Source organism: Nicotiana sylvestris, chromosome 1, assembly GCF_000393655.2.
Source record: "Nicotiana sylvestris chromosome 1, ASM39365v2, whole genome shotgun sequence".
NCBI lineage: Eukaryota > Viridiplantae > Streptophyta > Magnoliopsida > Solanales > Solanaceae > Nicotiana > Nicotiana sylvestris.
In genome coordinates this window covers 39,917,003-39,929,303 of record NC_091057.1, presented here as the reverse complement: position 1 = coordinate 39,929,303, position 12,301 = coordinate 39,917,003, and the positions used below count along the sequence as shown (strand labels likewise).

The 12,301-nt window shown below is 36.1% G+C and overlaps 1 protein-coding gene across 1 annotated transcript; it reads left to right on the top strand.

The window, feature by feature from the left end:
• Positions 1-79: 79 nt before the first annotated feature.
• LOC104240763 (uncharacterized) lies at positions 80-12,294 on the top strand. Its single transcript, XM_009795647.2, has 13 exons — positions 80-511; positions 1,377-1,526; positions 2,314-2,484; positions 4,825-4,968; positions 5,073-5,178; positions 5,389-5,537; positions 5,625-5,750; positions 6,070-6,213; positions 6,438-6,525; positions 7,560-7,933; positions 9,102-9,422; positions 10,391-10,609; positions 11,943-12,294. The coding sequence occupies exons 1-13, from the start codon at positions 275-277 to the stop codon at positions 12,084-12,086; spliced, it is 2,373 nt and encodes a 790-aa protein (XP_009793949.1). The 5' UTR covers positions 80-274; the 3' UTR covers positions 12,087-12,294.
• The last annotated feature ends 7 nt before the right edge of the window (positions 12,295-12,301 follow it).

Sequence of the window (12,301 nt, the reverse complement as noted above, 5' to 3'; positions counted from 1 at the left end):
ACGAACGGCGGAGAATAGTACATAGATCCCGCCAAATAAAATTGCACTATAGTCCCTCAATTCCAAACAAATTTTCCTTGTTCCACATTCTTCCACGTCTGCCTTTTCAACTACCATATTACTCCCCCACAATCTCCCTCTTCACTCTTACAGTGAAATAAAATTTGATAAATTCTGTGCATTCAAGCTTCACACAAAAAAATCTATACATACATATACATTTGTATATTTATATACATTTTGTATAATTTTTTGAAGCTTTGATTCTGCTATAATGGACGCAGCTTCACAGCTGGTCTACGGCAGAATTGATCCTCTGCGTCGCTCTTCACTGCCTTCTCGTGGTCTCTATTCTTCTTCATCATCATCGTCATCGAAGAAGTTGAGGATTCGGCGAAAAAACGGCGCCGTTCGGGCAATTGCGACGGAACCTAAGCCGTCGGAGTCAAAGACGACTTCTAAGCCGGTCAACGGCGTTCCTAGGCCAGTCAATGGTGCTTCTACTTCTACAGTAGGTTATGCAAATTCAATTTTTAATTTATGAGTTAAAGTTTAGACACTGACGATATAAAGAATATTCATTACTCCTATTTATTTAATTAAACAAATTTCCACATTTGTCCTTTAAATTAATAAATGTACCTTCAATTTTGTGAAATGAAGCCAACTTCTTTTTCTACTATGGAAATAAATTAACTAATTCAGTGTGAAGAAGATATTTTAAAGCTGATATCAACCCAAAAGATTGTTAAAAATGCTTCTTTTATTTATAAAGTTTAAACTTCACTGAGTTCTATATAGTTTCTTTCTGGAAAGTAATAAGAAAGCATGCAAGCATGGTTTATTGAAATAGGTTTATTGGAGTGAGTTATATACTGATGTTTGACTGATTGCCGACTTAATTTTTGTTTGGCTGCTCAGGAAGTGGTAGAATAATTTAAAATTAGAGAAATAAAATAAGCTGCAGATTACTCCACTTTCACTAGTGTATGTTTATTATTTATTTGTTAATTCTTGTTGTTATTATTTTTTTATCAGTACTCCCGCTGTTTATTTAATTTGACAAAATTTCACATTTGACACTTGGATTAAGAAAGGTAATAAACTCAACTTAGTATTCTTACATGGAAAAATAATTAACTAATTCAGCAATAAGAAGATTTTCTTTCTGGCCAAAAAAAAAAAGTTTTTCCTTTCCACTGATATCTACAAGAAAAAAGTTGATTAGATGGAAGTTTATTGAGTCATATAGTATTTTTTGGAAAGTAATAAGAAAGAAAATATTACATGGTTTATTCAGATGGAATTGTAGGTGTGAGTAGTATACTGATATTTGGCTGATAGCTGATTGAACTTTTATATTTGTGGGTTTGCAGAGAATGCAGGATGTATCACAAGAGATCAAAAGAGTGAGAGCACAAATGGAAGAAAATGAGGACTTAGCCATACTCATGAGGGGGCTTCGAGGTCAAAACCTGAAAGATTCCTTGTTTGCTGATGATAACATTGAGCTTCGTCTAGTGGAGGTCCGTTTATTTGACTTCCTTATCAAAGTATATTTATTCGAACTTTCATGCTTGTGAAGGGTCTTGGGTGATGATAATTTCACATTCTTATTGTGATGAGAAGATGACATGAAGTCTCTGTATTAATAATTTGTAGATGTGGATGTGTCTTTTGAGAGATCAAAGGAAACTGATCATTCATGAATTTTTGTGGGCAGGTTCATTAGTGTAGGATATTTGACCTTAGTCAAGTCATTGTGCCTAGGGGAAACTAGCTATTTAGTGCAATTGATGAACATTCATAAGGTGTTGATTCTCCCTGCCATCAAATAGTCGATTGAAATATTATAGAAGCAATGGAGTTTGATGACTATCCCTACAGAGGAAAAAAGCACTAGTTTTTGATGGTCTCTGGAATCAAGATTTTTTCTAGTGTGGTTTCATATAGTACCTAATCTCTAGTTCTCTTGGAAACAACTATGTTCTGAATTTCATGTAATTATATACAAAAGAAGGTGCTTTGCAGTCATTTATGGTTCCACAAATGTGAAGACTATTACAGTTAAATTTATACTAATATGGTTATTGTAGTCCAAGTTGATTGAATCATTAAAGCTGCCTCAAGGAGTTGGATCTTCAATATGAACGGATATTTTCCTTGTATCTCAAGATTTTTAGCTTTTGGCTTGGAAAAATATTAATGGATATTTCCCTTTTATCTAAAGTTCTTTCTCTTTTGGCTTGGAAAAGATGTCATTTGGCAAAACAACATGTATTGTAATATGTTTCTTATCTTTAAATTCTTCAGGTTGATGAGAGCAGTGAGTTCTTGCCCTTGGTTTATGATCCTAAGAGCATTTCTGCATATTGGGGTAAACGGCCACGTGCTGTTGCTACCCGTATAGTCCAGCTAACATCTGTTGCTGGAGGTTTTCTTTCGCGTCTTGCCTGGGACGTGATAAATAAGAAGGTTAAAGAGGTAAGTTGCACTAGGTGCTTATCCATTTTTCCTGGAGTTAGTGAATTGCATGTAGAGATACATACGAGCATGTAGTTTAATTTGTTCGTAACGGTATAATTTTTGAAATCCTATACCTGTGGGTGCTATGTGGTTCACTATGCTTCTGAAAGATGGATTTTTTTTTATAAGGTAAGATTTTATTAAAAGGTACCAAGATGGTACAAAATTACAAACATCCAAACTAATACAGCAAAGCAACTACATTCCTCCTAGCTCCTCTAGAAAATCCATATTTTCCATTACATGTCTTTTACACCAGAAATACAACTTTAATAAGCATCTGTTTTTAATCCTGGATACATGCTGCCTTTCCCCTTCAAAGCAAATCCTGTTTCTTTCCAACCACATTGTCCAGAACACACATAGAGGAATTGTTCTCCATATTATCTGTTGACTTTTTGCCACTTTTTGTTGTTGCCATGTCTCCAACAAACTCTTTACACTGGAAGGCATTGCCCACTTGACATCATATATATTTAGGAAGAGCTCCCAGCACTGTTTTGCCACTCTGCAATGGATGAGTAGATGATTGACTGTTTCTGCCTCTTCTTCACACATGTAACACCTGTTACATAGAACAAAACCCCTCTTCTTCAAGTTCTCCTGAGTTAGAAAAGCTTCCTTTGCTGTAATCCAGCCAAAACAGGCTACTTTAATAGGTGCTTTTGACTTCCATATTGCTTTTCATGGCCAATTTGATTGATAAAGCCCTTGTTGTTTTTGTAACAAGCTATAACAACTGTTGACTGTGAAAATACCATCATTACTTGATGCCCAGATTAATGAGTCTCTCCTGTTTTCCTCCAATCTTACATTATCCAATAATTGCATCAATTGAGAAAATTCATCAACTTCCCAGTCATTGAGGCCCCTCCTGAAGATTAGCTGCCAGCCAGTGCTTGAATAGAAGTCTGACACTCTTCCATTTTTGTAGTAGTCTTGATTGGATGATTGACAAGGAGCTAATATTTCGACCTTTTACTGATGTCATTTCTTCATTCAAATTCAAACATTTTAAGCTTCTTTTGTGTTCTTTTTAAATCTCCTCTCTACATAGCTTCATTTGGTAATTGAAGGTAAATGTTCTCTACGGGACCTAACAAGAACAAGGATATGTTGATACTGAGAAATGTGATCGTGGCAAAGAAATGAAAATCAAAATGAATTTTTAGGTTAAAGTGTTAAATTGTAATTCAGAATTTTACATGTCACAAGGCGGGAACATGGTGTAACACACTAAGGGGTCGTTTGGTAGGATGCATTAGATAAAATAATGCATGCATTAGCTTTGTGTATTAATAATACCTTGTTTGGTAGATATTTTGAACCTATGCATTAGTTATGCAAGCATTAGTTATACATTCTATTTGGTGTTATCCTATGCATAACTAATGCATAGAAAACCATGGTATTAGCAATGCAATGGATTTTAATGCATGCATTAGCTTAGTTAAAGACAAAATTGTCCTTCAAAATTTATGCTTTATTAAAATATGCTTGTTATCATATTAATGCAAGTTTAAATAATCCAAATTGTGAAAAATAAAATTATTCCCTAGTAAATAAATAAATACTTAGCATATTTTCTTTTTTATAAATAAATATTTAGTTCTATATTACAATATAGGTAGACAAATCAAATAATTTTTTTAAACTTTTTCATATAAAAACATTTCTCAACATATGTTTCTTTTAAAAAGTTAGAGTGATGGACTGGTTTTGAGGGCATTTTTGTAAACAAACAATTCTTTTAGAAATTGTGTAATGCTTTAATACATCAAACCAAACAATAGATAAGAAATATGTCAGCATAACTAATACCAGCATTACTAATACACCATATTCAGCATTATTCTTATGCACCCTACCAAACGACCCCTAATTGATAGAGTCCTAACACCAATAATGCTCAAATTCGTTCTTTTTTAAATGGTCGCTAAGCAGTAATTATTTTGGTTTGAGCCTTCCTATTTCCTAAAAGCGGAATAGACCAGTGACATTAACGAATTTGCTTGGTCCGCTCGAGTCATTGCCCCTCTATTAATGTAGGAAATAAAAGAAAACCAGGAACCAGGATGTGATGGGACCCTGTAACTTTTTAGTAGAACTAGTTAACATTATGAAATTCCATTAGGAAATAGGTAATCTTCTTTATGTCATCAAAGAGAGTTCAATGAGTTGGAACAGTTGTTTGGTGAACATTGAAATAGAGCTCTGATGCATTCATTTAAAATGGTACCACATTTTTTTAAATTGTTTTCCTCATCCCATGACTATGGCTTTTTTCCCAATCATTAGAATGAGATTGCTCGAGCAATTGAGTTGAGGGAGATTGTAACATCGCTGGGTCCAGCATACATAAAGCTAGGGCAAGCATTAAGTATTCGGCCAGATATACTATCACCTGTTGCGATGACTGAGCTGCAGAAGCTTTGTGATAAGGTCAGATTTGACATATTTCTTTACTGTCGAATGACAAAATAGTGTAATTGAAAACAAGCTTTACTGTCACCTTCTGAACCTTTAGGTTTTCATGGTTACTTCAGGTTCCATCATTTCCAGATGATGTAGCTATGGCCCTTATTGAGGAGGAATTGGGAGAGCCGTGGAACAACATTTATTCTGAGCTTTCTCCATCCCCAATTGCTGCTGGTAATCTTTGTTATCATCTCTAAACTCTCTTTTTGGATAATGCTCTTTGAATTGTTTCTTCATTTTCACTATGTATTTCCTCAATCATCCTCTTCTTGTTGGGTTAACTTAAATGTGAGAGCTTCTTCTTGTACTTTTTTCTTCTTTAAAATGTTAAGTCGCTAGTTTATTAAGAATCTTTTCTCTTTTGCTTCATTATGGCATTGGCAGCATCCCTTGGACAGGTGTATAAGGGTCGGCTGAAAGAGAATGGAGACTTGGTTGCTGTTAAAGTACAGAGACCTTTTGTCCTTGAGACAGTGACAGTTGATTTATTCATCATACGGAACTTGGGGTTAGTTCTTCGCAAGTTTCCCCAGGTATTGATTATTCATTTACTATTTCTCCATTATTTTGTTATCTTTGTTGGTCTGGAAGAAATAATGCTTGTTGCTTCTGCTTTTAAGATTTCCATTGATGTGGTTGGATTGGTGGACGAATGGGCTGCCCGCTTCTTCGAAGAACTTGATTATGTGAATGAGGGGGAAAATGGAACACTTTTCGCTGAGATGATGAAAAAAGACCTTCCTCAGGTATCTGCAATTCTGATGTCAACCCCACAGTGCCCCAAACAAATAAGCACCAGAAAATATTAGAAAATAAATTAAGTGAGAAAGAGAGGAGGATAACCCTCCAATCTCTCCAGGGAATAAGAAACAGGAACTTTGTCTCTAACCAGCAATGTGCAATTTATTACCTTTGATAAAGAGAAGTCTGTGAACTTACTCGCAGAAGGGTACATATATGTCTATATATCTTTAACGAATTGAAAGTACAGATTTCTTTAAAAGGAAATTATGATGCTTGCTGTCTCTAACAATGTTGTGACCTGTATTGGAAACCTTTTTACAGGTTGTTGTCCCTAAGACATATAGCAAATATACTTCAAGGAAGGTTCTCACAACAGGATGGGTTGATGGAGAGAAGCTATCACAAAGCACAGCAAGTGATGTAGGTGATTTGGTAAATGTTGGAGTCATATGCTACCTTAAGCAGGTGCAACGCTTAAACCCTTAACAATTTATGTCAAAATATTAACTAAACTTTTGAGTTTCATATCCTGAAAAAAACATTTAGATCTTGTTTCCTTGATTTTGCTGGTTTTTACTGCCTTATCCTCTTTTTCTCCAGATTGAGCTATTTAGTACTTTTTCTACAGATATCCCTCTTGACAATTATAATTTGTTCTCCATCTTATATTTTGTCCTTTTGGCATCCAGTTGCTTGACACTGGTTTCTTCCATGCGGATCCACATCCAGGGAACTTAATACGTACGCCAGATGGAAAGCTAGCTATACTTGACTTTGGTAAGAAGGTTCATCTGGCGTCCTCTTTCCCCTATATTTTATAGAGTAGTTCATGAATTTTTTTATTTTTTTTTTGATGAAGAACTCTATTGACAAACTACCTTCAGTTTCCTTGGAACTCAATTTGATTTGGCCTTTGCAACTTGTTACACGGTCGTACATTGCTCTAGATTCTGAACTTCTCCAGCTGTTAATCCATCTGTGTCTGTATGAGCTACAGTTGTGAGATCCCATTTAACAAGAACGACATGAAAGCATTTCAATGTCATTGGCTCTTTAGTGCTTCATGGCACTTAATTATTACCGTTTCAGAGAACAAGAAAAAAAGGCTTTGTGGCACTTGAAGTTGCTGTTCATTGGGATGCTGTAATGGAAGAGTCATAGAGAATGTCCAATTGCTGAGTACTCGAGTTAATAGGTTGAGGGTCCACGCTCATGTGCATAGTACCACATGATACTTCACCTGCCTTGATCAGTATACCATTTTTGTAGGCAAATATCTTGCTTAGTGTATAACCTTTTTGGTTAGGCGTAACCCAGTTTTTCTCTTGCATGGAAGATCTTAACCTGGATTTACAGGACATGGAAGTTGACGTTCATCTGGGAATTTCCTGAGCAGTAGTTTATTGTTGATTCTTCTTATCATGACTTGCAAATTAATAATTATTCTACAAGGTTGGATATTAGTTTCATTCTCTGCTAGTGCACATTATGTCTGCAATTCCTTTAATACACTGCTGGTAACTGATGAGTGAAGCTATTGTATCTATATCGACCTTAAACGTCTACCACCTGTGCAACAATTAGTTTCTTTATTTCTCCAGAAGTTTCATGTTTTTCAACTGTTGAATATCTACCTTGCATTTTTTTTTTTTGTGTGTGATTCTCTCTTCTTTTGAGAAGGGTGGTGGGTGGTGGGTAGGGGAAGGGATAGGGGAGCAGAACAGCCTAAGGTGCTTACTTCCTTTGTTATTGATCAGTTTATTATTCTTTGATTGCTGTAGGTTGACATAAGTGTTATTTTGCTTTGGCAGGTTTGGTTACAAAATTAACAGATGATCAGAAATATGGTATGATCGAAGCCATAGCTCACCTTATTCATCGAGATTATGGTGCCATAGTCAAGGATTTTGTGAAGTTAGGTTTCATTTCCGAAGGGGTCAATTTGCAACCCATTTTGCCTGTGCTTGCCAAAGTTTTTGATCAGGCACTTGAAGGTGGGGGAGCAAAAAATCTCAACTTTCAAGAGCTGGCAGCAGATTTGGCACAAATAACATTTGATTATCCATTTAGAATACCACCCTATTTTGCTTTAATAATTCGAGCAATAGGCGTGCTGGAGGGCATTGCGTTGGTGGGAAACTCCGATTTTGCTATTGTGGATGAAGCTTATCCATATATAGCACAGGTACACGCATACTGTGCCATAGTTCATTTATCCTCATATTGTTTCATTTACATGGATTCAGATTGCTATAATTGCTTGAAACAACGAGTGCCATCTTTGCAAGCGTATTGCAATGTTAGCTGATAGCATTGTTTCACAATTGCAACATACTAATCTTGAAGACTAAATTTGGTTATGCATTTGGGTCTTACATGGGAGGCTGTCGAACACCATTGATAATGTCTTTATCCTGCTTATACAATTCCTGCTTTACTCAAAATAGTTTAAATTTGGGTTGTAGAGCTCATTTAAGTCTGGTACTAATATAAGCAGGAAGTACTTCCCAATATGTTACTCCTTTGGTCCTATATGTGTTCTGCATCTTCCTCTTTTGTCCATCTTATGAATTGGTCATTTTCAATGGAAGAAACCTTAAGCCATTATTATTCTATGAGATAAAGATTTTACATGGGACCCATATTTTTTGTTTTTCATGACTCTTTTCCCTTTCTGTTCTTTACAAGCTAGAAAATCACTCCCAAACACCACATATTGTGCCTTTTAACACTAGAATAATATACATTTTTAGCTCTTCTTGACACTCATGCCGATCAATGGTGGGATATTCAATTTGAGATGGAGGGGTCACTATCTTGTGACAAATTAACTTTTGTAGGTAGACAGCAGAAACGTATAACATATGAATCACTTTATGATAGAGGACCTTTGCTGAAACAGACTCTTCAACTCCTGAATTTTACTGTGAGATTGAGATGTTCAATAGATAGTTTCCTTTTAGTGCCCCAAATATTATGGTATGCTTTATTAATATTAATAGTAATGTTGAAGTTTTCAGTCCATTTGTTGTCATGTGAGTCCATGAAATTGTTGGAGTTAGTGAATCTATTTGAACCTGTTCGTCAGTTCCATGTTCCCGTCCAACAAGATGAATTTGTGTCCCTGTCATTCATTAAAATGACAAACTATTATACGAAGGTAGTAGCATGGACCTTTGTCTACTACACCGCTTGTGATAAATGACACTCCTATAACTCATCTGGAAGATTAAACTTTGGAGGAGATTTATTCAATGATTTAGCTCTGCAAAATTTAGTTCCTTCCTTCAGGTATCACTTTTAGATAATTTGTATTCTCATTGTTTATACTATGTGCATTTCCTTTTCTGCAGAGACTGCTAACGGATGAATCTCCACGGTTACGGAATGCTTTACGGTACACAATATATGGGAAATCTGGTGTGTTTGATGCTGAAAGATTCATAGATGTCATGCAAGCATTTGAGAATTTCATAACTGCAGCTAAGAGCGGAGGTGGGGAGAGTTTGAATGGGAGAATGGCAGAGCTTGGCATTCTGCAAAGTCAAACAAATAGCATTATTCCTTTTCCTTCAAGTGCTTATCAGGCAGATCAGCGAGTTCAAACCAGAGCTGCATTAGCATTTCTGCTCTCTGATAAAGGAAATTTTTTCCGTGAATTCCTTTTGGATGAGGTATGTGCACAGATTTGAGAACAGTCAATATTGTCTCCTTGACAGATGATGTTCTTTCTAGTCGCATACTTAATTCATATTCTAATCAGACATTCATGCTCCTGACCCATTTTTAGTGTAGTAGTTTGACTACGCATGATTTTAGGGCAATAGTCAAAGTTTTGTTGTAGTTTTTGATTAATGGCAGATTCAAAACTGGAGATAAAATTTACTTAGGATCTTTTTTTTTATAACCGTGGCGTTCGGGGTTAGTTTGCGGCTTGCGCGCACCTCGACTAATTTTACGAGATACCTGCTATCTCGCACCGACTCAGTTACCCGATAATTTCGTCCACCAATCCTTGCTAGACGGGAAGAAATCACCTAGCGTTTTTCCTCTGCTAGGATTTGAACTGAGACCTCATGGTTCTCAACCCACTTCATTCACTAGGCCACACCCTTGGGTGCTTAAAATTTACTTTAGGAATTTAACCCTGTTCTGCATAGAAGTGAGTCCAATTGACATTTTCTTTTACTAGGATTCCGAAAAGTTATTGAACGGTATATTGGAAACTTTTCCCTTTCAGGAAAGTGAATACACCTTTAGGACAGAAAAGTAAGATAGTCATTTGTGACTTTGGAAGTTTTAATTTGATTTGAGTGTAGTGATATGAGTAGCATCTGCTTTGCAAATGTACTTCAATTGACCACTTGCTTTGCTGTAATGTCTAGTAGATGCACTTGCTTTCTTGTCCTGTATGTCTGAACCATTACCTAAATATATTCCTCAGTATGCTTTCTGTGTAGTAGCTGATTCCATTTTCTCTCTCATGCATAATACGGAACCAATATTAGAAATCCCGGTCTCGGTTATCAGAAGATCATAAGAAAGTGCTGTCAAAAGTCCCATCTGTTCTTATATGATAATATTTAGTGGGACCATATTTGTCTGGGATTTCAACAACATAATTTTCTTCTCATGCAAGCAGATAGTGAAGGGTATCGATGCATTAACAAGGGAGCAGATGGTGCAAATAATGGCATTCCTTGGAATTCAAAATGCAATTCCAGTATTCAGTATGGTTCCTGCTTTCGTACCTATTAAACCTGCTGCACTTGTACCATCAGTAACTGAGGAGGACAGAGTCATATTAAACAATGTTCAAAAAGTTGTTCAATTCTTAACTGCTGGGACTGCATCAAACCAGGTATTTCAATTTTATTCTATGACAAGTTATCTCCTAGGAAGAATTAAGTAATTCTCTCAGCACACAACACAAGAAAAGAGGTTTGCTCCGATGTTTTTACCTCTGTGGGCAGACAAATTGCTATTGCTCTGCACAAGTTGGGTTAGTTAAGCATTAAATCATGTTACCAAGGTCCTGTTTCATTATGAATTGATAATTGGTAACCTTGGTATCTACATGGAAAAGAATTCTTTGTTTGTGATTGTGGCCGTTGTGGGTGGTAGTGTATAGTGATATTGTGCGAGAGACATTATCCCCGAAGACTAGGATTCTTGCTTCAGACTCATCAAAGCCGATGTTTAAAATCATGTGCTGACAGAAATTTCTGAGATTTCCTACTCCCATAAATGTTTTAGATGTGTCTCCTGAAATCTTAGCTCCTCTGAGTGTGCTAGAGTCAACTTTTCATTGATAATTTATTGGTTTAAAAACCATAACTAGCTTGGGCTATCATAACATTTCACAAGCAGGTTAAAGAAAAAGACAAAATATATACCAGAGTACACTGGCCATGGAAAATGGATTATATATGCATGAGAAGTTAAAACAATATTTTAAGTCTTACTGATCTAAAACGCTAATTAGTGATATTACAGTATATCTGAATTCGAACTCATGGGGAACTTAGATTCAAAGTAACTTCGTTTTGTTGATGTTGTATATACTATGTTACTCGGGTTCTCAAAAAATACCGCCGGATGTGTGTTGGATTCTCCAAAAGTAATGCCTTTTTGGGGGATCTGACATGGGTGCGGCGCCAAGGATCCAAGCAACATCGGTTGAATATGTAAGGTGTACCGGATCTTGGACAAAAATAGCTCAAGTTAACTAAAGTGCTGCTATTTAATATAGGTTATCTACTGTAAAAGCATCATAACTAGGGGTGGCAAACATACGGGTCGGGTCGGATATGAGCGGGTCGAAACGGGTAATTCAAAAAGGGATAAATTATTTGACCCGACCCGTATTTTAGAGGGATAAAAATGGGTATCCGTCGGATAATATGGATATCCATATTATCCATGGCTTCTTGAATATGATCACTTATGGGAGAATTCCTAGTCTCCCAAACTTGAGGAACCCCCAATTTGAGGCTTTACAAATGTAAAAGCTAAACACATTAGTTATCCATTGGTTATCCATTTTCTAAGTGGATAATATGGGTCTTATCCATATTCGACCCGTTTTTAAAAAGTTCATTATCCAACCCATTTCTTAATGGATAATATGGGTGGATAACTATTTTCTTTTAACCATTTTGCCACCTCTAATCATAACTATATTTCTTTCTCAGGGTTTGGAGGGAGCAACTGTTCCTAGAGTGATCCAGGAGATTCTCCCAGTTCTTCCAGGCTTCTCGGCTAAGGTTCTTCCCGAGATTCTTAGTAGACTTTCTTCTCGTGTAATGGCACGCTTGATACGAGATGCTCTTTTGTAATTCTGATACTCTAACTTTACAGTTTCCACTTCCTGAATTGTGCATACATGAGTCACAAACTTGAGAGTATGTAGAAATAGCAAAAATGTATTTATTGTACCCTTGTGGGTTTACCGATCATACTGACTAGTATAGTTTCTGTAATATATCAGAACAGATGTAAAGTATAATACATTGAAAGAATATGATACTAACAGCAATTCCCCTATGTGATT